The following is a 27,833-nucleotide window of genomic DNA, read 5'->3' as shown; positions in this document are numbered from 1 at the left end:
AAAACTATACTGAAACTATTAACTTTGACTCCAAAACTAACTACAATAAAAAACATAATGAATTATGTAATGTTTTTTTTTGGGGGGGGGGGGGTCAAATGGGGTTCTCAAGCTTCTGAATCTGGCTGGTCACATTGAGATTGACTTTATCATTTAAAGGTAGACTCAGCGCGATGACGTTGCCACAAGCATCACCGTAGATGTTGGCCGCATTTTATTGGTAAGGTTAAAGTATCCGAATGTAGACAGAAGTCCAGGAGTGAAGTCGGGGTGTGTGCATCTGCTACAGCCAAAAAGTCAGACACTAATGTAGTTTTCCAACAGCAAGGCTCAGATCAACATGGCAGTGTTGCCATTGTTTCAAAGCTGGGTTCAAATAATATTTCAAATATCTCAATTACTTCCAAATACATTCAAATAAAGTATTGCGATTTATATTTTCTGACTTTTAATGTATTTGAAAATACACTTGGAAAGTATATGAAAATAATCAAAAACACTGACTCAAATACACTCCCATGCATTTAAAAGTACTGGAAAATTCTCAAATACACAGAAAAGTATTTTAAATACCAGATACTCAAATATACATGTATTTTAACCCAGGTCTGCATTGTTTATTAAATGTTTTCTTTATAATGTCTGTCGAAACTTTGCATCTGAGCTCCTAGAGTGTGCGGCTCTCCTTTATTTTTTTAAGTATTCCACTCCGCTAGCCAGCACCTCGCCTAAATAGGTGTGTGTTTCTTTCTCCTCTAGATTATTCTTTATAATGTCGAAATAAACATGTACTGTATCTAACTCCCATATCACACACACACAAACTGAAAATCATAATATAATCCCAGCTACCACATTTGGTTCCTTGGAAGTTGTTGTAACGCAAGTTTTTAGTTTCCCATTGGTTCTGGGAACGAAGCCTTAAGTTTGCTGACTGGTAAAAATGAATGTTTTTTTTATACGTTCTGAGAACATAAGTGAACATTTCTCCTGCTCTGGGAACCTTCATTTTTAGGTTGCAGGGAGGTTCTGAGAACGGAAATTATAGGTTAGTTGAAGGTATTTAAATAACGTTCTGAGAACATGTTTCAATAAGACTTTTAGTAACACTGTTAGCTTAGTTTGGGTTCACTGTTTTGAACTCCAAGCACAGAGAGGACACATGGAAATTCATTTTCTTAGGCATTAATCATGCAGACACATTTTATTTTATATTGTGGCATAGCGTCAGTGACATTCAAACCTATGATATTATTTTCTTTATACATGGAATTAGTCCACTGTGCCACCAGGATGGAGCTAGCATGCAATGTACATTTTTTGTACACATGCAAAGCTGTTAATTTTAGTTTATTGAAACAGACCACATTTCAAAGCAAACAAGCACTCGTTAAGATCAGGTTTGGCCAATTAGTTTATGGAAAGTTTTCTTAATGTTCTGAGAAACCTGCAGAAAAGTACTGAAATTCCCACAGAAAAACGTAGTTTCTTAACTTTCTGAAAACATGCCTTTAAATAGAACCATGGGGAAAGCTGTTGAAAGGTTATGCTGAAGTACTGAAATTCCCACCGATGAAATATATGGTTCTCACAAATAATGTGCTTGCTGGGTATCCTGCACAAAATAACCATAGGATAACCACACTCTCACCAAGCTCTAAGAAACATATGGTTCTCAGAATGTTATGTGCTAGCTGGGATTTGTGTACCTCACTTAGTGAGAGAGGGCCTCAAATATCACATGTACACTACATGACCAAAAGTATGTGGACAACTGCTCGCCGAACATATCATTACAAAATCACGGGCATTAATATGGAGTTGGTCCACCCTTTGCTGCTGTAACAGCCTCCACTCTTCTGGGAAGGATTTCCACTAGATGTTGAAACATTGCTTCCGGGGACTTGTTTCCATTCAGCCACAAGAGCATTAGTGAGGTCGGGCAATGATGTTGGGCGATTAGGCTTAGCTCGCAGTTGGCATTCCAATTCATCCCAAAGGTGTCCGATGGGGTTGAGGTCAGGGCTTGGTTCAGGCCAGTCAAGTTCTTCCACACCGATCTTGACAAACCATTTCCGTATGGACTTCGCTTTGTGCTCAGGGCATTGCCATGCTGAAACAGGAAAGGGCCTTCACCAAACTGTTGCCACAAAGTTGGAAGCGCGTAATCGTCTAGAATGTCGTTGTATGCTGGTGTGTTAAGATTTCCCTTCACTGGAACTAAGGGGTCTAACCTGAACCATGAAAAACAGCCCCAGATTGGGGCAGGTAGCGTTCTCCTGGCATCCGCCAAACCCAGATTTGTCCGTGAGACTGCCAGATGGTGAACCGTGATTCATCACTCCAGAGAACGCATTTCCACTGCTTCTGAGTCCAATGGCGGTAGGCTTTACACCACTCCAGCCAATGCTTGGCATTGCGCATGGCGATCTTAGGCTTGTGTGCTGCTCCTCGGCCATGGAAACCCATTTCATGAAGCTCCCGGTGAACAGTTCTTGTGCTAACGTTGCATCCAGTGGCAGTTTGGAACCTTGGTAGTGAGTGTTGCACCCGAGGACAGACTTTGTATGTGCTACGCGCTTCAGCACTCGGCGGTCATGTTCTGTGAGCTTGTGTGGCCTACCACTTCACGGCTGAGCCGTTGTTGCTCGTAGACATTTCTATTTCACAATAACAGCACTTACAGTTGACCAGAGCAGCTCTAGCAGGGCAGAAATGTGACAAACTGACTTGTTGGAAAGGTGGCATCCTATGACATTGCCATGTTGAATGTCATTGTGCTCTTCAGTAAGTCCATTCTTCTGCCAATGTTTCTATGGAGATTGCATGGCTGTGTGCCTGTCAGCAACCGTTGTGGCTGAAATAGCCGAATGGAGGAAGTTTGGAACCACCGCCCAGGCAAACTGAGCAATCGGGGGAGAATGGCCTTGGTCAGGGAAGTGATCAAGAAATCGATGGTCCCTCTGACAGAGCTCCAGAGTTCCTCTGTGGAGATGGGAGAACCTTCCAGAAGGACAACCGTCATTTAACCTCTCTAGGACATATGGGACGGTAGCGTCCCATCTCGCCAACAGCCAGTGAAATAGCAGAGCGCCAAATTCAAAACAACAAAAATCTCATAATTCAAATTTCTCACACATACACGTATTATACACTATTTTAAAGATAATCTTCTCGTTAATCCAACCACATTGTCCGATTTCAAAAAGGCTTTACGGCGAAAGCATAGCATTAGATTATGTTAGGACAGCACCTAGACAAGAAAAACCACACAGCCATTTTCCAAGCAAGGAGAGGCGTCACAAAAAAACAGAAATACAGCTAAAATTAATCACTTACCTTTGAGAATCTTCATCAGAATGCACTCCCAGGAATCCCAGTTCCACAATAAATGTTTGTTTTGTTCGATAAAGTTAATCTTTATGTCCAAATACCTCAATTTTGTTCGCGTTTAGTCCAGCACTCCAAATTCACTAAACGAGTTCAGGCTGAAATCCAGGCTGAATCACATCGTGTTTGGGAGTCCCATAGGGCGGTGCACAATTGGCCCAGCGTCGTCCGGGTTTGGCCGGGGTAGGACGTCATTATAAATAGGAATTTGTTTTAAACTTTTAACTGCCTAGTTATTAAATAAAGGTTAGATAAATAAAATCTGTGCAGCACTCCACCAATCAGGTCTTTATGGTAGAGTGGCCAGATGGAAGCCACTCCTCGGTAAAAGGCACATGACAGCCCGCTTGGAGTTTGCGAAAAGGCACCAAAAGGACTCTCAGACCATGAGAAACAAGATTCTCTGGTCTGATGAAACCAAGATTAAACTCTTTGGCCTGAATGCCAAGCTTCACGTCTGGAGGAAACCTGGCACCATCCCTATGGTGAAGCATGGTGGTGGCAGCATCATGCTGTGGAGATATTTTTCAGCGGCAGGCACTGGGAGACTAGTCAGGATCGACGGAGAGATGAATGGAGCAAAATTCAGAGAGATCCTTGATGAAAACCTGCTCCAGAGTGCTCAGGACCTCAGACTGGGGGGCGACGGTTCACTTTCCAACAAGACAACGGCCCTAAGCACACAGCCAAGATAACGCAAGGGTAGCTTTGGGACAAGTCTCTGAATGTCCTTGTGACCCAGCCAGAGCTCGGACTTGAACCCGATCGAACATCTCTGGAGAGACCTGAAAATAGCTGTTCAGCGACGCCCCCATTCAACCTGACATAGCTTGAGAGGATCTGCAGAGAAGAATGGGAGAAACTCCCCAAATACAGGTGTGCCAAGCTTGTAGCGTCATACCCCTGAAGACTGAAGACTTTAATTGCTGTCAAAGGTGCTTCAACAAAGTACTGAGTAAAGGGTCTGAATACTTATGTAAATGTGATATTTCTGTTTTTTAAATTTATAAATGTGCAAAAAATTATAAAAGCCAGTTTTTGCTTTGTCATTATTGGGGATTGTCTATAGAATGATGAGGGGGAAAAAACAATTTAATCCATTTTAGAATAAGGCTGTAACGTAACAAAATGTGGAAAAATGTAAGCAGTCTAAATACTTTCCGAATGCACTGTAGGTGCAATTTGGACATTATTAATCCCCAGAATGCAACCCACTGTGAAAGGCGATGGTCGCCGACTTGACAAAAGTGATCCTCTCAGATGCACCTATTGAGATCGGCACGATGCAAGACTTTGCTCTTAAACACTCGCGGTTCAAAGCACTTGTTTTTTTATTCAGAAATTGACCCACACTACTACTGTTTACTTGGTGTGTCTACCTTTAAACACAATGTAAAATATGACATGACCCATCACCTTGGCAAGAAGTGACATCCCCAAAAACATAAAAACTATACATGAATGGCTCCTAGCTTCCCACGCATAGGTTACTTGCTGTCCCGAAACCACTAAACCACTAAAACCAAAGCTAAATAAATCAAATGTTATTGGTCACATGCAGATGTTATTGCGAGTGTAGCGAAATGCTTATGCTTCTATATTTGACAGTGCAGCAGTATCTAACAGGTAATATCTAACAATTCCACAATGAAACCTAATATCTAACAAATTCCACAAAACCTAATACACACAATTTAGTAAAGGAATGGGATAAGAAAATATAAGTACAAACAATATATGGATGACCAGTGACAGAGCGGCTAAGATGCAATAGATAGTAAAGAATAGATAGTGAAGGATACAGTATATGAGATAAGTAATGCAAGCTATGTAAACATTCTTAAAGTGGCATTATTAAAGTGAGTAGTGTTTCATTTATTAAAGTGGCTAATGATATCAAGTCTGTAGGTAGGCAGCCAGCTCTCTGTGCTAGTGATGTCTGTTTTAACAGTCTGATGGCCTTTGAGATAGAAGCTGTTTTTCAATCTCTCTGTCCCAGCTTTGATGCACCACACTGTCTGTGTGCGTGGACCATTTCAATTTGTTGGTGATATGTACACCGAGGAACTTAAAACTGTCCACCTTCTCCACTGCTGTCCTGTCGATGTGGATGGGGGGGTGCTCCCTTTGCTGTTTCCTGAAGTCCACGATCATCTCTTTTGTTTTGCTAACATTGAGTGAGAGGTTATTTTCCTGACACCACACTCCGAGGGCCCTCACCTCCTCCCTGTAGACTGTCTCATCGTTGTTGGTAATCAAGCCTACCACTGTAGTGTCATCTGCAAACTTGATGGCGTGCTTGGCCACACAGTCGTGGGTGAACAGGGAGTACAGGAGGGACTTGTGAGGCATCTGTTTCTCAAACTAGACACTCTAATGTACTTGTCCTCTTGCTCAGTTGTGCACCAGGGCCTCCCACTCCTCTTTCTATTCTGGCTAGAGCCACTTTGCGCTGTTCTGTGAAGGGAGTAGTACACAGCATTGTACGAGATCTTCAGTTTCTTGGTAATTTCTCGCATGGAAAAGCCTTCATTTCTCAGAACAAGAATAGACTGACGAGTTTCAGAAGAAAGTTCTTTGTTTCTAGACATTTTGAGCCTGTAATCGAACCCGCAAATGCTGATGCTCCAGATACTCAACTAGTCTAAAGAAGGCCAGTTTTATTGCTTCTTTAATTAAAACAACAGTTTTAAGCTATGCTAACATAATTGCAAAAGGGTTTTCTAATGATCAATTAGCCTTTTAAACTTGGATTAGCTAACACAACGTGCCATTGGATCACAGGAGTGATGGTTGCTGATAATGGGCCGCTGTATGCCTATGTAGATATTCCATTTAAAATCGGCCTTTTCCAGCTATAATAGTAATTTACAACATTAACAATCTCTACACTGTATTTCTGATCAATTTGATGTCATTTTAATGGACAAAAAAATGGATTTTCTTTAAAAAACAAGGACATTTCTAAATGACCCCAAACTTTTGAACGGTAGTGTATGTCTCTTGTTTGAGCCGCTGAATTGCTAATCCACTTTCTCTATACTGACACTTTGTTTGTTTGATTGCCTTACAGAGGGAATAACTACACTGTTTGTATTTGGCCATGTTTCCAGTCGCCTTGCCATGATTAAATGCGGTGGTACGTGCTTTCAGTTTTGCACAAATGCTGCCATCAATTCACGGTTTCTGGTTAGGGAAGGTTTTAACAGTCACAGTGGGTACAACATCTCCTGTACACTTCCTTATAAACTCACTCACCGAGTCAGTGTGTACGTCAACGTTATTGTCTGAGGCTAACCAGAACATATCCAAGTCCAGGTAAACAAAGCAATCTTGAAGCATGGAATTAGATTGGTCAGACCAGCGTTGTATAGACCTAAGCACGGGTGCTTCCTGTTTTTGTTTCTGCCTATAGGAGGGGAGCAACAAGATGGAATCATGGTCAGATTTGCCAAATGAGGGCAGGGGAGGACCTTGTATGCATTGCGGAAGTTAGAGTAGCATTGGTCGAGTGTGTTACTCGCTCGTGTACTGCAATCAATTTGCTGATAGAATTTAGGTAGCCTTGTTCTCAAATTAGCTTTGTTAAAATCTCCAACTATAATAAATGCAGCCTCGGGATATATGGTTTCCAGTTTGCATAAAGTCCAGTGAAGTTCCTTGATGTCCGTCTTGGTATCCGCTTGCGGGGGGATATACACGGCTGTGATGATAACCGAGGAGAGTTCTCTTGGGAGATAATACGGTCGCCATTTGATTGTGAGGAATTCTAGGTCAGGTGAACAAAAGGACTTGAGTTCTTGTATGTTGTTACAATTACACCATGAGTCATTAATCATAAAACATACACCCACGCCATTCTTCTTACCGGAAAATGTTTGTTCCTGTCGGCGCAATGCACTGAAAATCCTGTTGGCTGTACGGACTCTGACAGCATGTCCCCAGCTAGCCATGTCTCTGTGAAACAGAGTATGTTACAATCTCGGATATCTCTTTGGAAAGCAACTCTTGCCCTAATTTCGTTGACTTTGTTTGCTAGGGACTGGACATTAGCGAATAATATACTCGGAAGCGCTGGGTGGTGTGTACACATCCGAGGCCTCACTAGAAGACCGCTCTGGTACCTTCTTCTTCCACGCCGTTGTTTTGGGTCATCCTCTGGAATCAGTTCAAATGCCCTGGGAGGTGAAGACAAGGATCCGCTTTGAGAAAGTCGTATTCCTGGTCATTGTGCTCTCAGAGAGTTGTCTCTCTGATTTCCAATAGTTCTTCCCGGCTGTATGTAATAACACAAGGTTTTCTCGGCTAAAAATGTAACAAATGATAACATTAAAAAAAGAAAATACTTCACAGTTTCAAAAGGAAATCCATCGGCGCCATCTTACAATATACAAACAAAATATATATTTTTTTATAAAACTTACACTGTTTTATTTATTTCGTTTATCTGAAAACTAAACTGAATTTCAAATGAAAATCTTAAAACGAATAAAAATAAAAACTGATAGAAAAACACAAACAACCTTGCTGCTGACATGCAGTTGGGATTGTATTAACATAAGTAACAATAGTTTTTGAGTGGATTATCCCTTTAATTTTCTAAATGCCAGTCCTTCAGCAATGGTACATTGTTAATATGACAAACTCTTCTTGCAGAGTTATGCCAAGCAGCTAGTTAGTTTGCTATCATCTAACAATGATCACGAGTCGTGGCTGAACGACAACACGGATAATATAGAGTTGGCGGGATTTTCCATGCATCAGCAGGACAGAGAAGCTAGGTCTGGTAAGGGATAACAGCTGGTGCGCAATGTCTAGTATTAAATAAGTCTCGAGGTATTGCACTCCTGAGGTAGAGTACCTTATGATAAGCTGTAGACCACATTATCTACCAAGAGAATTCTCATCTATATTATTCGCAGCTGTCTATTTACCACCACAAACCGATGCTGGCACTAAGACCGCACTCAACCAGCTGAATAAGACCATAAGCAAACAAGAAAATGCTCATCCAGAAGCAGCGCTCCTAGTGGCCGGGGACTTTAATGCAGGCAAACACCTAATTTCTACCAGCATTTCACATGTGCAACCAAACTCTAGACCACCTTTACTCCACACAAAGAGACATACAAAACTCTCCCTTGCCCTCCATTTGGCAAATCTGACCATAATTCTATCCTCCTGATTCCTGCTTACAAGCTAAAACTAAAGCAGGAAGTACTAGTGACTCACTCAATGCGGAAGTGGTCAGATGACGCGGATGCTACACTATAGGACTGTTTTGCTAGCACAGATGGGAATATGTTCCGGGATTCATCCAATGGCATTGAGGAGTATACCACCTCAGTCATTGGCTTCATCAATAAGTGCATTGATGACGTCATCCCCACAGTGACCGTACGTACATATCCCAACCAGAAACCATGGATTACAGGCAACATTCACATCGTGCTAAAGCCTAGAGCTGCTGCTTTCAAGGAGAGGGACACTAATCCGGACGCTAATAAGAAATCCTGCTTCGCTCTTAGACGAACCATCAAACATGCAAAGTGTCAAAACAGGATTAAGATTGAATCCTACTACACCGGCTCTGACTCTCGTCGGATGTGCCAAGGCTTGAAAACTATTACAGACTACAAAGGGAAACATAGCCGCGAGCTTCCCAGTGATGCGAGCCTACTAGACCAGCTAAATGCCTTTTTATGCTCGCTTTGAGCCAAGCAACACTGAAGCATGCATGAGAGCACCAGCTGTTCCGGATGACTGTGTAATAACGCTCTTGGTATCCGATTTGAGCAAGACCTTTAAATAGGTCAACATTTACAAAGCTGCGGGGCCAGACGGATTACCAGGACTTTTCAACTTCTCCCTGACCAAGTCTGTAATACCTACATGTTTCAAGCAGACCACCGTAGTCCCTGTGCCCAAGGAAGCGAAGGTTCGTCTGAAGTTTGCCAATGAACATCTGAATGACTCAGAGGACAACTGGTGAAAGTGTTGTGGTCAGAAGAGACCAAAATGGAGCTCTTTGACATCAACTCAACTCGCCGTGTTTGGAGGAGGAGGAATGCTGCCTATGACCCCAAGAACACCATCTCCACCGTCAAACATGGAGGTGGAAACATTATGCTTTGGGGGTGTTTTTCTGCTAAGGGGACAGGACAACTTCATTGCATCAAAGGGACGATGGACGGGGCCATGTACCGTCAAATCTTGGGTGAGAACCTCCTTCCCTCAGCCAAGGCATTGAAAATGGGTCGTTGATGGGTATTCCAGCATGACAATGACCCAAAACACACGGCCAAGGCAACAAAGGAGGGGCTCAAGAAGAAGCACATTAAGGTCCTGGAGTGGCTTAGCCAGTCTCCAGACCTTAATCCCATAGAAAATCTGTGGAGGGAGCTGAAGGTTCGAGTTGCCAAACGTCAGCCTTGAAACCTTAATGACTTGGAGAAGATCTGCAAAGAGGAGTGGGACAAAATCCCTCCTGAGATGTGTGCAAACCTGGTGGCCAACTACAAGAAACGTCTGACCTCTGTGATTGCCAACAAGGGTTTTGCCACCAAGTACTAAGTCATGTTTTGCAGAGGGGTCAAGTACTTATTTCCCTCATTAAAATGTAAATCATTTTATAACATTTTTGACATGCGTTTTTCTGGATTTTTTTGTTATTCTTAGGCATGCTGCAAAGAGGCATGAGGACTGCAGATGTGGCCAGGGAAATAAATTGCAATGTCCGTACTGTAAATCGCCTAAGACAGCGCTACAGGGAGACAGGACGGACAGCTGATCGTCCTCGCAGTGGCAGACCATGTGTAACAACACCTGCACAGGATTGGTACATCCGAACATCACACCTGCGGGACAGGTACAGGATGGCAACAACAACTGCCCGAGTTACACAAGGAATGCACAATCCCTCCATCAGTGCTCAGACTCTCCGCAATAGGCTGAGAGAGGCTGGACTGAGGGCTTGTAGGCCTGTTGTAAGGCAGGTCCTCACCAGACATCACCGGCAACAACGTCGCCTATGGGCACAAACCGACCTTCGCTGGACCAGACAGGACTGGCAAAAAGTGCTCTTCACTGGTGAGTCGCTGTTTTGTCTCACCAGGGGTGATGGTCGGATTTGCGTTTATCGTCGAAGGAATGAGCGTTACACCGAGGCCTATACTCTGGAGCGGGATCGATTTGGAGGTGGAGGGTCCGTCATGGTCTGGGGCGGTGTGTCACAGCATCATCGGACTGAGCTTGTTGTCATTGCAGGCAATCTCAACGCTGTGCGTTACAGGGAAGACATCCTCCCTCATGTGGTACCCTTCCTGCAGGCTCATCCTGACATGACCCTCCAGCATGACAATGCCACCAGCCATACTGCTCGTTCTGTGCGTGATTTCATGCAAGACAGGAATGTCTGTGTTCTGCCATGGCCAGCGAAGAGCCCGGATCTCAATCCCATTGAGCACGTCTGGAACCTGTTGGATCGGAGGGTGAGGGCTCGGGCCATTCCCCCCAGAATGTCCGGGAACTTGCAGGTGCCTTGGTGGAAGAGTGGGGTAACATCTCACAGCAAGAACTGGCAAATCTGGTGCAGTCCATGAGGAGGAGATGCACTGCAGTACTTAATGCAGCTGGTGGCCACACCAGATACTGACTGTTGCTTTTGATTTTGACACTCCCCCACCCCCCTTTTTCAGGGACACATTATTCAATTTCTGTTAGTCACATGTCTGTGGAACTTGTTCAGTTTATGTCTCAGTTGTTGAATCTTATGTTCATACAAATATTTACACATGTTAAATTTGCTGAAAATAAACGCAGTTGACAGTGAGAGGACTTTTCTTTTTTTGCTGAGTTTATATCATCCAATCAAACAAACTGTATTACATACAGTCAAGGAAGGAATGTGAATGGAAAAGTGCTCATACTGTCAGTTTGATCGGATCATACCATTCTATTATGTTTTAGGAAGGTGGGTAGCTGGCAGTCGGGTGCGTGTCGATTGTATGCGATTGTGTGCAAGATGTGCCTCCCGTAATCTGATTAACAAATGAGTTATTTTATTGTCATTTTGGCCCTAGCTATGCAAACACATTTCCTCCATATAACATAAGTCATGTTTTGTTTATTGTTAAAGAACCGATTCTGTGATAAGAGTCCCTTGTATTCCGTAGGGAGCTGATATTCCAGACCTTAAGCCCTCTCATGGAAAACCCACTGTCGTTTCCCTCAGTCACCACGGCAAACTAATTTGCTGTGACTGCAGTAGCCAAGCTGCTATTGTAGTTAATGACTGTTGCAGTTAACAGTTGGGGAGAGGGTTTGCAATTACACTGAGAGCCCCCCCCCCCTTCTTCTCTCCCTTTTTCTCCCCACAACGCTGAGTAATAGCGTCCGACTGCCTGGCTGCCAATTGCTTGAACCCCTTTTGTTAAAGTTCATGTATTGCTCTAGTGCCGGGCGCAATGAAGTGATGTATCCTTTTGAATACAACTGCATTACTCTCTTCGCCCAGAGTAGGGCCTTGACTCCCATTATGATTTCCCTACAACTTCACACGGACAATTAATGAATGGGTCTTGGAAGCACTTCAGCATACACAGCCTGTAATGGAATTGTGCGGTTGTTTGGCCCTCTTTGTCAGTGTCACCATATTGGTGACCAGCTGGCCATTAAAGGCGGAGACAGGCCTGGACATATGTAGTGTACATTATATGGAGGTATTTACTGAATAATTTACTGAATACACAATGTCGGCCACTTCGGCAGCAGCTGTGAGCCCCTGCTCTGTCTCTCAAATTCATGCTCTTGCCCAGCTACAAAGTCTCCTTCTGATGATTCAAGCCAGCCAAAGTCATTGACCTCATTATTCTTGGCTTCATATCTGCGATAGCGAGGGGTAACAATACACAGTGGCTAGAACTGGATGGACTAAAATGGCGGCATGCAAGATCTGCACAAGCAGTTTACTCTTTGCGCCTCAGTCTCAATGATCATTTTGAAAGTATAGTCTTCGTGGCTAGCGACTTAACTCCAACATCTGGAATTGTTGATGTGTTGCGGTGTCGTCGCAGTAGCCATTTACAGTAATTAGCATTGGCCAACTAAATGTGCAGTTTACATACCCTGAACTCACTAACACTTTTTTGGGGGGGGTGGGACAAGGTTGTGGGCTCTGGGAAAATTGACCCGGGGTCAACCTTAGGGTTGCAAACGTTCCTAAAAAAATATCCAGAAGTAGTTCTTCCAAAATAATCGTTTGAGGATTTTAGATTTCCTGCTTATTCCAACTTTATCCCGGGGATCTTTCAACAAGAATTTTCCAACGGTACAGAATGTCACCATTTATTTGAGGGTATTTTCATACATATCTGTTTTTAACATTTTAGAAATGAAAGTACTTTATATACAGTGGGGGGGAAAGTATTTGATCCCCTGCTGATTTTGTACGTTTGCCCACTTACAAAGAAATGATCAGTCTATAATTTTAATAGTAGGTTTATTTGAACAGTGAGAGACAGAATAACAACAAAAAAATCCAGAAAAATCCCATGTCAAAAATGTTATAAAATGATTTACATTTTAATGAGGGAAATAAGTATTTGACCCCTCTGCAAAACATGACTTAGTACTTGGTGGCAAAACCCTTGTTGGCAATCACAGAGGTCAGACGTTTCTTGTAGTTGGCCACCAGGTTTGCACACATCTCAGGAGGGATTTTGTCCCACTCCTCTTTGCAGATCTTCTCCAAGTCATTAAGGTTTCAAGGCTGACGTTTGGCAACTCGAACCTTCAGCTCCCTCCACAGATTTTCTACGGGATTAAGGTCTGGAGACTGGCTAGGCCACTCCAGGACCTTAATGTGCTTCTTCTTGAGCCACTCCTTTGTTGCCCTGGCCGTGTGTTTTGGGTCATTGTCATGCTGGAATACCCATACACGACCCATTTTCAATGCCCTGGCTGAGGGAAGGAGGTTTTCACTCAAGATTTGACGGTACATGGCCCCATCCATCGTCCCTTTGATGCGGTGAAGTTGTCCTGTCCCCTTAGCAGAAAAACACCCCCAAAGCATAATGTTTCCACCTCCATGTTTGACGGTGGAGATGGTGTTCTTGGGGTCATAGGCAGCATTCCTCCTCCTCCAAACACGGTGAGTTGAGTTGATGTCAAAGAGCTCCATTTTGGTCTCATCTGACCACAACACTTTCACCAGTTGTCCTCTGAGTCATTCAGATGTTCATTGGCAAACTTCAGACGGGCATGTATATGTATTCTTGAGCAGGGGGACCTTGCGGGCGCTGCAGGATTTCAGTCCTTCACGGCGTAGTGTGTTACTAATTGTTTTCTTGGTGACTATGGTCCCAGCTGCCTTGAGATCATTGACAAGATCCTCCCGTGTAGTTCTGGGCTGATTCCTCACCGTTCTCATGATCATTGCAACTCCACGAGGTGAGATCTTGCATGGAGCCCCAGGCCGAGGGATATTGACAGTTCTTTTGTGTTTCTTCCATTTGCGAATAATCGCACCAAATGTTGTCACCTTCTCACCAAGCTGCTTGGCGATGGTATTGTAGCCCATTCCAGCCTTGTGTAGGTCTACAATCTTGTCCCTGACATCCTTGGAGAGCTCTTTGGTCTTGGCCATGGTGGAGAGTTTGGAATCTGATTGATTGATTGCTTCTGTGGACAGGTGTCTTTTTTATAGGTAACAAGCTGCGGTTAGGAGCACTCCCTTTAAGAGTGTGTTCCTCATCTCAGCTCGTTACCTGTATAAAAGACACCTGGGAGCCAGAAATCTTTCTGCTTGAGAAGGGGTCAGATACTTATTTCCCTCATTAAAATGCAAATCAATTTATAACATTTCTGGCATGCGTTTTTCTGGATTTTTTTATTGTTATTCTTTCTCTCACTGTTCAAATAAACCTACCATTAAAATTATAGACTGATCCTTTCTTTGTCAGTGGGCAAACGTACAAAATCAGCAGGGGATCAAATACTTTTTTCCCCCACTGTATCTTGTCCCCCCATTTGAAGAAGTCGTAAGTATATGGACAAATTCATGTATAGTGCATTAAAGTAGTCAAAAGTGTAGTATTTGTTGCATATTCCTAGCATGCAATGACTACATCAAGCTTGTGACTACAAACTTGTTTGATGCATTTGCAGTTTGCTTTAGTTGTGTTTTGGATTACCGTAATTTCCGGACTATTAAGCGCACATGAATATAAGCCGCACCCACTGAATGAAAAAAAAGATATATATTTTGAACATAAGTAAGCCGCACATGTCTATAAGCCGCAGGTGCCTACCGGTACATTGAAACAAATGAACTTTACACAGGTTTTAACGAAACACGGCTTGTAACAAAAATAAATAGGCTTTAACGAAACACGGCTTGTAACAAAAAATAAAAAATTTGTAGTAAGCTTTAGTTGTCTTTTTGCACTGAGTCAATTCCTCACGCTGCTGTTTCTAACGTCTTATCATCGACTCATTAAGACCAAGCTCCCGTGCAGCAGCTCTATTTCCTTTTCCAACAGCCAGATCAATCGCCTTCAACTTGAAAGCTGCATCATATGCATTTCTCTGTGTCTTTGCCATGATGAGGGTGACAAAATGACTACCGTAATCAGAATGATGGGAAGTTTGAGAGTGCTCGATTTAATCTAAACAGTAAACAAAAAAGTTGTTTGACCTTAACCCGTTCGGCAATTTCATTGGTCTAATGAAAGCTTCATGCCGCCAAAAAACTGAGCACGTCACAGAATGTGTTTTTTTGGAAGAAAAAAAATTGAAAGCGGGAAAAATCCATATATTAGCCACGTCATTGTTTAAGCCGCGGGGTTCAAAGCCTGGGAAAAAAGTTGCGGCTTATAGTCTGGAATTTACAGTATGTTTTGCCCAATAGGAACTGAGTGGGGATTAATGTTTTGTGTCATTTTGGAGTCACTTTTATTGTAAATAAGAATAGATGTTTCTGAACACTTCTACATTAATGTGGATGCTACCATGATTACTGATAATTATGAATAATGATGATCATACCCCCACAATCATGAAGAAATATCATACCCTCAATAAAATGCAAACCTCTTACCATTACCAATAACAGGGGAGGTTAACAGTTTTCAGGGCGTATGATTTTTGTGCCTCTGTACATTTCTCACTCATCATTATTCACAATTCATTCATGATTATTCCTCATCATGGTAGCATCCACATTATTGTAGTGCTCTGAAACATCTTATATTCTTATTTACAATAAAAGTGACTCCAAAATTACATGATTCACCATTCAGTTCCTATTGGGCAAAACACAATCTGAAACACAATCAAAACCAACTGCAATTGCATCCTGCAAGTTTGTAAAGTCACAAGCTTGATGTAGTCAATGTGTGCAAGGAATATGGGACCAAATACTAAACGTATGACTACTTTAATACACTGTAAGTGAATTTGTCCAAATACTTATGACTTCTTCAAATGGGGGGAGTAAATACATAAAATGCTTTTGTTTCTACTAAACCATGTATGAAAATACCCTCAAATAAAAGATGACATTCTGTACTGTCTCCTCATTTTGATCTCAAATCAAAAATGCTGGAGTATAGAGCCAAATGTAACATTTTTAGCTTCACTGTCCAAATAAATACGGAGGAGAGTTACAGTGACCTAAAGTTCTTGCGTCATGTCTTAACAGGGTCCCATTTTCGTCAAACTGATGCTTATAGCTCAGCACTGGCACATTGGTGTCTGTCCAGTCTTGCACAGTAGGCAAGCTTTTAACCATTCGCTGACACCAACCTCAAGTGTAGGCAGCTACAATATCTGTTGATGTTAATGCGATTAGGCTTGATTTAACACTTTGCACGACAGTGATTTATATGAATGTTTATTGTCTTTCGGTAATAGAATCAGTCGGTGAAACTTAATGCATTGTTTGGTAATATACGTGCGACTGGAAAGCAAGGGGCCAACAAACTGGGGCTCGTGTTATTTGAAATCATACACCCTCTTCTTACACCAACACTTGAAATAATTCAATCTTCAAAGTCAATGAGAAAAGAGCAATATTTATTGGGATTAGGCGGGACATTTTGTCTGGCAGCCTCCACCCAAATGAGGCATTTTTTCCCCCTTTGTTGATCGTTTGAGGATTTAAGATGCATTTGAAGCCAGTGTCTGCATGGATAATGGAAGGTTAGAGACTGTTATTTGATTTAAGTTCAGACACCAGAGATTAATATCTTTATTTTACATGTCAAAAATATCCCAAAGCATCTATGACTGAAAAGCTGGGGCCAATTTGACTGGTTATTGGATATCATTATAAATATCAAGAGGTCAACTTTAATAAATGACTTAGGCCTATACTTTTCATTTTTTGTATTGTTTTTACAGATATTGTATTTGAGTTGGACTTCTCTGGACTAATTTAACTGAAAGTAAAAATTTTCCAGCTTCCTCTACTTTATGCTTCCACTAAATAAAACTTTAGTATCAGCTGACATCCAGCGTTTTAAGTGTACTTGTTGTCTCTGTTTGCAGTGACCCAGCTCCAGCAGACCCTGGCTACAGTACAGGACCTCCTGGTCCAGCAGCAGCAGAAAATACATGACCTGTCTCAGGAGCTATCTACCTCTGAGGTACAACATCATCAGACTTTCACACACACACTCAAACACATATGCTTAATCTCACCTGTCTCAGGCTACTGGTGCCATACACACTAGTCTGGCTCAGACATGGGTCAAATACGTAGATCAAATACTTTATAAGTATTTGAGTGGTGCTTGATTTTTTTAGTTTGCCACTTTTGGGACAATTTCATTGGTTCTGTTTTACTGGGAAAACAAAAATACAATAAAAGTATTTGAAAGTGTTAGACTTAGTATTTGAACCAGGTCTGGTCTGGCTACAGCAAGTGGTAAAAAGAAGTAAAATACACTCCACCTGTCTGCTGTTTTTAGTGGAAAGTTCAGGGTTTTGTTCATAAGGCACCAAATGAAAGACAACGCACTGACGCAGGGAGGGACTACTTCGTTTTCCATTGTGAAACATTTGAAAATGTTTTCCGATGCATGCCTTAATGAACATGACCCAAAACAGAGGATTTATTTGGCTCATCGCGCTCTAGTGACTCCTTGTGGCGGGGCGAGCGCATGCAGGCTGACTTCATTCGTCAGTTGATCGGTTTTTCCTCCGACACATTGGGGGTGCAGCTGGCTTCCGGGTTAAGCAGGCGGTGTTAAGAAGTGCGGTTTGGTCATGTTTTGGAGGATACATGACTCGACCTTTGTCTCTTCTCCGTTGGGGAGTTGCAGAGATGAGACAAGATCGAAAAAGGTGGTTCAATGCACATTTTATTTGTCACATGCTTCATAAAACAACCGGTGTAGACTAACAGTGAAATGCTTACTTAACGTGCCCTTACCAACAATAAGAACAACAAAAAAGCACAAGAGAATTTCGACACCATCTAAGGGATGGGCATTTGAGATTATTTCACAATTCAAATAATGTCATTTTTTTCAGATATCAGGAGAGTCTAAATAATAAAAATAAATTGCTCTCTTGACCAATCAGACTGACTCAAATGCACATGGCAGTTGTAAACAGCGAACAGGCTGCTTTTCACTGTTGGTTTTAGCCAAACACTACGGGGAAAGAGAAGTCTGATTTTCGCCATGATAGAACCGGTGTCTGTATGTAGCCTCGCTACTTTTATAGCCTCGCTACTGTATATAGCCTGTCTTTTTACTGTTGTTTTATTTCTTTACTTACCAATTGTTCACCTAATACCTTTTTTGCACTATTGGTTAGAGCCTTTAAGTAAGCATTTCACTGTAAGGTCTACACCTGTTGTATTCGGCGCACGTGACAAATAAAAAAATAGCATACCGATGTCAGGGCAGACTGGAGGGCTAAATGCACAGTATTAGCTCAACACGTTATAAAAACTACATTCAAAGGTTTGTTTATTAAATTAAGTCAAATGTCATTTTATATTCATGTAGGTAACAATGACACAATGATTATTACATTTATAACAAAGCTTTTCAATTGTCCAAATAGGCCCACACATTTTTTTGCTACAAAATGTACTCAAGTAATTGATTACTAACGTCCGTTTGGATATCTGGACAGATATCCCTGTTTACCAGCTCAGATTGTGCAAAATGTGTTAGAAACATAAGATTAGCATTCCTGAAACATTCTTTTGTTAAAATATAATTTGATCTCTGAGAAAATTAAGCGAATTGATTGAACAAAACATTTTCATATTAATTTATAGGATTCATATAATCTTCAATAAATATAGTACCTAACATCTGATTTGGACCATAATTCTTCCTAACAATGAGTATCGCATGAGAAATCCAATAAAATGATCAAAATTCACCCACGGATCCCCTACACCCCAATCCCAACCCAACAACCAGTATACCGTATTAATTCTCTGTCTCACAAGTAGTACGGTGCTGTGGCTTGGAGTATTGCTTCTTCATCCTATGATAATGTATTCCCTGTGAATCTGGTGATGCATTTTTCTTCTCCCTTTTATAGAAAACTAAGCCTTTGAAGCTGTTTGCATTATTTTCCATAAATTAATGTCAAAGTACCAAGTTTCGCCCACTAGATGCCGCTGTTCCTGCTACTACTACACCCTTTTATAAATTGTGCTGGTCTCTAGTCTTTATTAAATGGATCACAACATTTTCTTAGCAACTTTGGGTATAAAACCAGTAACTTTTTCTCATGATGAAAATAAATTGTGTGGCCAGTTCTCCATGAAAGCAATTCAGTTTGTCATCTCATCAATGACATCCATGATGTTATCATCTTCTGCCATAACTCTGTTCTTGGCTTAAATTTTATCGTCCGCTTTCACAATCCACAGTTACAACCGTTTAGGTGCTAAGGGCCGAATTATTGTTTTAAAACTCGTCATGTCAAAAAAAATTGGTGAACTTAAGTGCAAGTATGAAATATTACTTGTTCTTTATCACGCTGTCATAAATCGTTTTATGATCATCGGCCCAAAAAACTCCCTTGGAATCAAGACCATCTCAGACAATGTTTTATGTCCACAGCTTGTTAAGCACATGGGGTGTTCGTCTGCAGCATCTGGATGGCGCAGGAAAACATATGCGTACGCATCTGTTTCAGCAAACGGCAGAGAAAAATATGAATCTCTCCCCTGGATGAGGTTAATCAAAACCGCCGACTCATAGCTCATTTTCGAGTGAGTCTCTCTTGCCCCCACGCTGCTTCCTAAACTGAGTTGAAAGGATAGTTGTGTTTTTGGGTGGGAGGGAGGGAGGGGGTGGACAAAACCCTAACTGAGCCACTATGCAAACAGAACTTTGTGTGTACCATTTTTCTTTGTCCTGGCAAGCCCCAGTCCGATCCAGTCACTGTTAAGCCCACTTTAAACAATGAACTACATCTGCAGCACTGGAGAACAAGAGATGTTTTTTTTTGCCAAAACACAGATTGGATTAAAAAGTGCCCGCTTCATTTGCTGTGAGTGCCTTGTTGGAAGGCGGCAGTGTATAAAAAGTATATTTCACATCAAAACACCCATTAAACAAATCATAAACTCTGCTTTATAGCTATAGTGTTGATCTTAAATTTTCCACGGAGAGACGTAGAAGCCCTGTTGTTCCCGGGCCATATGGGAAATTGGGAAATTGTTTTCAGGTCCGGAGCGTGTGATTAAGAACACATGTTGGAGCTGCCGAGCTACTTATCGTTTGCAGTTAGCGGCTTTCTGGGTTTCTCCCCTCGCCGCTCAAAGTGCGCCACTCTTGGCAATTATACCTCTCAACGCGGAAATGTGCATTTAACCCGAAACACATGCCGACTTCTGTTTCATCAGCTGCTAAGTAAACAGTTCTTAAAGTTTGGAAACCGCTGAATTGCAATGTATATGGCACCCCAATACAAACTGACTGGGGATGTCATTATACAAGTAAGAGATTGCGCGCACACACACTCAAACACACATATTATATATTTCTGCCTACAAACCTCAGAGGGCCCAGCAAAGTGTACTCTCAGTGGGTATTTACTCTATAATCATGACTTATTTTGAAAATGATCACCTAGCTACATCATACCACTACTGTTAAATGCCTCGGTGAAGAATGAATAGGCTTCAGGGTAATTCGTCTCCAATGTTAACAGGAGGGGTAGCCCCCTATTTTGGTCCCATTATCATTACAAATCTGCCAGTTAACTGTGTTTGCTCCGCTGTCTCAATTCAGTGATAGTTCTCTTTATTAGTGGCTGCACATAGAAGATTAAGAAACTGCTGTTCTGTACCAGAAGAAGCACTCCGGCACTGGGAAAGTAGAATAAATAGACTGAAATCAATTGCGCCCGTGTTTTTCCTGGAAAACGCTCCTCGGGGATTTCTTTTGAAGCTAATTCTACCATAAATATACATGCATTACAAGGAAAAAGACAACACAGTCGGCTGGTGGAGTAACTGTGAATTAATTTGCCTTTAGACATTTTGAAACAAGGCTTGTTAAGATCCTATCTGTTGCTAATGGTCCGTAGGCATTTTATCTTCATTTATTTCACGCATTGCCATCCATGGAGGAGTTGTTAGATTTTTTTCTCTCTTTTGCTCGTAATATATTTTTCTGGAACCACTTAGTTAAGCAGCAGAAAGGGGCTGACCCCTATCACACCCAAGCAACCACTCAAGACAGATTAGGAACACAGCTATTACACCAGTTAGGAGGAAACTGTATAGCGCTTAACAGCACTGGTCATAGATCAAAGTCTCCGTTCTTAAGCCAGAGTACGCAAAGTGATTATAGGGGCAGTTATAATCATATGAATAGAATTAGAAGATTCAATTACGTGCATGTAATGCTTACTATGCTGCTATAATGCTTTCTGTACATTACTTTATTATGAACATGGTGTCATGCCACACTTGACAAAGGAAATGACCACATGGCTATTTCTGAAATCACAATGTCAACATGACATAACACCTTATGTTCAGTTAGCATGGTGTATAATGCCAGCTGACATATGTCATGTTGCCATGAATAAGCGTGGTTATAATGCAGGAATATTATGTCTGCGGACAAAACTGCCATACGGTTGCGTCAACTTTCGCTGTAGTGCACTACGTAGGGAATAGGGTGCCATTTGGGTTGTATCCATAGTTTTAATTAGGCGTCATGACTGTGAAGCGTTTCCCTGTTTCTTAGGTAAGAGTTTTACGTCTTGGAAGTCTAGAAGAAGCCTCAGCCTGTGGAGCAATACATTTTTTTATTTCCAAAGGTAAAGTGAGAGAGAAGCACATTCCAACCTTATTATGTGGGGGGCCTTGGGGAGACCTGGGATTAAGATGGTTTTAATGAGGTGAATCCTGAATGTCTTCACCAAAGCTCCCACCGATACACACCCAGGACGGTTTTGGGGCTGTATGTATCAAGCGTCTTCGAGTAAGAGTGCTGATTTTAGGATCAGTTTTGCATTTTAGATCACAATTCATAAGATTTCATGGACAGGGGGCACCTGATCCTAGATCAGCACTCCTACTCTGAGAAGCTTGATACATACGGCCCCTGATGTTCCCTGGAAAACACTGCACCCTCCCTCCCTCCGATGTAAATGAGTCTGATCCCTCTCGGATGTGATTCAATTAATTTCTCTTAGATTTAATTACAATTGAAAGAGACCAAGTTATCCGTCTCACCGTGATAGGGTGTCTCAGCTTCCTAACTAGCTGCCTCTAGTGAGTCTGGAGTTCTTAATTACAGTTTTTTTGTATTATTTTATCCTGCTTTCCCCACTTTATTTTTCTCCTCTTCTCTGGTCCAATCCATTTACCGCCCTTCACCCCTTCGGAAACAAAAAAGGATAGGGGTGCAGGTCTGTTCGGTTAGACTACCAAGGGTAGAGCACCTGCTTGTCCAGGTGAATATGGCCTGGTTTTTTTCCGGTTGAGGAGTGACATTTTCATTACAAATGCTAAAGTGTATTTGTTTTTAACCAAATGTGGATTTTCACTAAGACAGTGATAGCTAAAAGCAATTTGGTTCACGCTGGCTATTGCAGTTGCATAGAAGGACTGAAATGTCATAGAAACAAACAAAATCGACGCTATTGGCTACATGTTCACATATTGTGTCTTTCTTTTGACAAATGACTTCATACGTCTGCTTGGAACAGAATTACAATGGATGGATTTTTAAAAATTATTTGCTATTCAAATATTGCCAGAGGCCACTACAATTAGCTGTCATTCCCTGTCGCAATTCATGCCATGCCAGCCTGTGTGTGATAACACTCACCTTTGATAAAAGAAGAAAAATAGCTGTCAACTTATGGTTGCCTTATGAATGCCCCTATTGTTCAGGATAAGGTTCATTATCCAAAACTGCCATCCTGCCCTAATCCATTTTTGGAAATATGGAAAACTATGTAAAAATTGGAATGATCCACAGTCAAGTGAAACCCAATTTTTTTCTGCACTACTTTTGACAAGGGCCCATAGAGCTCTGATCAAGAATAGTGCACTATATAGGGAGTAGGGTGCCATTTGGGAAAATACCACTACCTTTTTGCGACGATCCTGTCTACAAAGATGAACTCTAGTCCAGAGGCTTGTTGTTTTCCCCCACCCCTCTCCCGTCACATGGGGACTTGTATGTAGACTCACAAGCTGTTGTGATATGATTACACACCAGCTTGTGTGGCATTCGGCATTTGCTCTGTTTGTTTACATCGCTGCCCTCTCAACCATTCTCTCGTTTGAAAGTGTTATCCTGTTAGGTCGCATGAACAAATGAAGATCACAGAGATGTAGCAACATGCTTGACGAAAGTAGCTTTCTGTCCTCTTTAATGTTGCTTGTGGACCTAGACTGTACTGTATGCTCCCTGACCCCATGGTATGTGATAGTTTATCTTCCCTCTTCTTCCAATAGGCATCCTCTTCAACCAACCGCATCCTGGATACTCAGACCATCGTCGATCTGAAAGCTGAAATAGGGTCATTGAAGGGCTTGCTTCTCGGCAGGTAATGACTCAAACACTGCGGTTTTGTTTAAAATGGCACCCTATCCCCTATCTAGTGCACTACTGGCGAAAGGTTGTAGGACTTGCCTTGTTAAATAAAATAAAAAATATATAGGGAATCGTTATCGAAGCTCATCATACTAGCTTCCTCCGCAGCGCCTTCAGCTCTTCCCCGTTTGGCACTGTCTGTCTGTCACAGCATGAAAATGGATTCTGTTTTGTAATAGTCATTAGCATGCATGATTATGTACTCAGTGCCGCTAATGAGGCTCAAAGCAACAGTTTACGTCGGAAAAATCAGCCAGATGAAAATTGCCTCAGAACTGTCAGGTTGTACATGTTTTGTTTTCCTGTGTACATCCTAATAAGCTTTTAAGTATTTTGTTTCACTCTCCTTTGCCTGACTTTCACAATAAGTTTTGCGTAAGGGGTTAATCAGCGAAGAAAAACACAGAAGCACCATCTGTCGCCAAACTTGTTCTCTCTCTTTCCCTATTTTCAAATGACCTGATTAGGCAGTAAACATTTTGTATTCCTTTAGTGCAGATCCCTTTTAAGGCGTAACCATTTCTTTTTGATCTTGAAAGAATTAATGAATATAATTTGATATCTTGGCCAATCTTTAGCAGGTGTGGAGAACATCTGGCTGTTGAAAAAAGCACTATCTATTTTTCTCTTATTTATTTATATATATATACATACACACACACACACACACACACACACAGAGAAGACCAGCATCCCGGAGTCGCCTCTTCACTGTTGACGTTGAGACTGGTGTTTTCGGGTACTATTTAATGAAGCTGCCAGTTGAGGACTTATAAGGCGTCTGTTTCTCAAATTAAACAAATGCTGATGCTCCAGATACTCAACTAGTCTAAAGAAGTACAGTTTTATTGTTTCTTTAATCAGAACGACAGTTTTCAGCTGTGCTAACATAATTGCAAAAGGGTTTTCTAATGATCAGTTAGCCTTTTAAAATGATAAACTTGGATTAGCTAACACAACGTGCCATTGGAACACAGGAGTGATGGTTGCCGATAATGGTCCACTGTACACCTATGTAGATATTCCATTTAAAATCTGCCGTTTCCAGCAATAATAGTCATTTACAACATTAACAATGTCTACACTGTATTTCTGATCAATTTGATGTTATTTTAATGGACAAAAAAATGTGCTTTTCTTTCAAAAACAAGGACATTTCTAAGTTGAATCACGGTCTAAGTTTTTGATTGTGATGACAACATTTTGATTTGGATGACATGATGTGTGTTGAACGAATATCCCTGCCTTCTATCCCTCTCCAGGAGGCAGTTCCCCGCATCGCCATCCGTCCCAAAGATTCCCTCCTGGCAGATGCCCTTGAAGCCGGCCACCATCTCCACCAGCTCTCCTTCCATCAACCACACCAACAGCAGCAGCGACATCTCCCCCGTCAGCAACGAGTCGGCTTCCTCCTCCCCCATCAAAGATGGCCACCACAGCCCCCAAGACGCCCTGGGAGGTCCCGACGGAGCCCACGGCCTCAACGGAAAGAATGGCGTGGGGCTGGGAGGAGGAGCCACACTGCCCCCCCTGGACCTTAAGGATCAGGTCCGCATGGAGGTGCAGGGTGAGGAGGAGAAGAAAGAGGAGGATGTGAAGGAGGAAAAGGAAGAAGAGGAGGAGGAGGAGGATGACGTGAGCCATGTGGATGAGGAGGAGCATCTGAGCGTGCCAGCGGAGGATCGTCGAGGGGGAGACGGACAGATCAACGAACAGGTGGACAAGCTGAGGAGGCCCGAGGGGGCCAGCAACGAGAGCGAGGTGGATTAGACCAGACCGTGAGCACAAAGCACAACAAAAACCCTTTTTCCTTATGGTTCTCATTTCATTTGAAGGTCCTGTTTCAGTCTGGTCCCATTTGACCATCCTTTCTGTAACTGTACTGTTTTGCCTCTATTTTATAGTGAACAATCTCAATTATGAGCGAAGGTTTAAGAAACACAACAAAGAAAAGGTTAATGTTGGTGTGTCTTGGCCCTTGTAAGCACCTGGCTTACATCAATTTACTTTTCATCATTCAAACAAAACGATTGCATGCCTGGGAAAGTAATATGAAGTTTCAGCAGGATGGGGGAGATAAGAGCAATATTCAATACAAATTACTATCAAAAATGATTTGCAATCCTGCTTTGTCTTATTCCTTGTGTGGCACTTGGTACTGACAATAATCACCTGGTGTATTGAGCTTGGTTTCCAATGTATTATGGTATCTGAGCTCATTTGAAGAATCATTTGAGGTTGTGTCCCAAATGGCACCCTATTCCCTATGTAGTATGTGTCCTAAATGGCACCATATTCCCTATGTAGGATGTGTCCCAAATAGAACCCTATGCCCTATGTAGGTGGTGTCCCAAATGGCGCCCTATGTAGGTGGTGTCCCAAATGGCACCCTATTCCCTATGTATGATGTGTCCCAAATAGAACCCTATTCTCTATGTAGAATGTGTCCCAAATGGCACCCTATTCCCCATGTGGTTTGTGTCCCAAATGGCACCCTATTGACCCTATGTTTTGACAAGGGTCTATAGAACTTTGGTCAAAAGTATTGCACTATTTAGGGAATAGGTTGCCATTTGGTACTCAGCCTGAGTAACCTGTTCTGGACACCAAAGAAATCGTATGCTCCCCTATATTCTTCAGTTCTATGTCTGGAGTCAGACGGCTTGTCCCCCTGTACTCGTCTCAAAGTCACCCCAGAGATCACTGAATGCGTCTGAAACGGAACCCTATTCCCTATACGATACACTACTTTTGACCAATAGTAGGGCACTCCATAGGGAATAGGGTGCCATTTCAGACGTAGCCTGTCAACAGAGCCGAGGGAGAGGACAAGCAGCGTTAGGCTCGGGCAGCGTTAGGCTAGGGCAACGTTTAGGATCTTTCATGTGTCCCCTCACATTGGTGTCAGTCTGTCAATAATTCAGAAAGGCCAGGAGGTGGCATTTGGGCTGAAATAAAAGCCTTGAAATTTGAGATTAGAACACGATGACGGGTTTTGTTCCACGAGCGTTCAAGAGCGCTGAAAGGAAGGGAAGATAAATGTGTTTTTTCTACCTCTTTCTAAAGGGGCTGCCTCGTGCATTCTGTCACTCTGTATGTGGTGAGATAGATCCCAGCCTGCCTCTTCAGCTGCATCTCAGTCTCCAGCAGGGCTAGCTGAATTGGTTTATGAAGTATGTTAATAATCAAATGATCAACAAATAACAGATGTATTAGTTCATGCAGCTTGAAATGTCAAGGAGGCTAAAAGCGGAAATATAATCGCGAAAGCCCTGCTGTATTATATTTTATTTCATGACAAACCCTCCAGTCCAAATTATATAGGCCTCCTACAGTGAGTAATCTTTTACGCTAAAACGGCGCCAATATTTTGTAATTAAACCGTATAAAACAATGGATGTCGCCATGGATGTTGTGGCAGGTGGGAATCTAGCTCCGAAGGCAGAGGTGGGGGCGGGAGGGGAACTGAAAGTAATGTATGAATACTTACCTTATTAAATTACTCACTCGCCAGCTGATGAGAGAGAGAAAAAAGGTCCACGAGTGAAAATGAGGGTATCAGCTCTCTTGTGGTATTTTAACTTGCATCGAAGGGCCTTCAAAGTAACACAATAACGGTAGAGGTAGGTGAACAGCAGTGGCAGCAGTCATACTCCGCAAACGCTGTGTCTATTAGAATAGAAGTATCAGGGCGGTAAAGAATCTGAAGTATGATACTGTCATGAGAGATTTTTTTTGTTTGCAATTGTATTTGACTTGATCTGACATTCTGATCTATGAATTTGTCTGCGAATGAAGACCACTGGCTGATAATGTGGCAAAATTGCTCAAATGAGAGGTCCCCAAGTGTCACTCATGCCTTTTAAACTACTGTAGTTTCACTGACTGGTCCTCTATGTATAAAATGTACCCAGCTTATAATTGTGACTGTATGAGCTTCTGATATCAAACAGAAATGTATATTATTGTAATAAATTTGGTTTATCTCAAGTTATTTTAATTGCCACTTCTTTATCGAATCAATTAGGCCGTGATTCAATCTGACACTGGGGTATAGCTCCATTGTAGGGGTGTGTAACAGTACACATATTCTTACCAAACGGTTTGGTAAGGGGACTTCGGTTCGGTCCGCACTGTGAACCCGAATGAATACATTATTTTTTAAATGACAAAATAATAACACTAGGCCTATAGGCTATGCCTACACTGCGTTGTATGTCTGACTCTTGAGTAAGTCTGAGCTGAAAAAAACACATTTCAGGCTATTCCATTTAAACAACTAGAGTTTATGCGCAGGTTGTAATCAAAATTCTAATCGTAAATTGCCGCATTTCAAGCTGTCTA

The 27,833-nt window shown here is 42.1% G+C and overlaps 1 protein-coding gene across 1 annotated transcript in view; it reads left to right on the top strand.

Moving 5' to 3' along the window:
- Positions 1-25,604, top strand: part of pex14 (peroxisomal biogenesis factor 14) — a 111,268-nt gene extending 85,664 nt beyond the window's left edge. The window contains exons 7-9 of the mRNA XM_029719440.1: positions 16,939-17,036; positions 23,351-23,442; positions 24,752-25,604. Coding sequence (XP_029575300.1) covers positions 16,939-17,036; positions 23,351-23,442; positions 24,752-25,259 — 698 coding nt within the window. The 3' untranslated portion in view covers positions 25,260-25,604. The remainder of the gene's footprint in view (positions 1-16,938; positions 17,037-23,350; positions 23,443-24,751) is intronic.
- Positions 25,605-27,833: the final 2,229 nt, after the last annotated feature.

This window comes from Salmo trutta, chromosome 28, assembly GCF_901001165.1.
Source record: "Salmo trutta chromosome 28, fSalTru1.1, whole genome shotgun sequence".
Lineage (NCBI taxonomy): Eukaryota > Metazoa > Chordata > Actinopteri > Salmoniformes > Salmonidae > Salmo > Salmo trutta.
The sequence above is the reverse complement of the archived record's forward strand: the minus strand, read 5'-3'. Positions and strand labels throughout refer to the sequence as shown.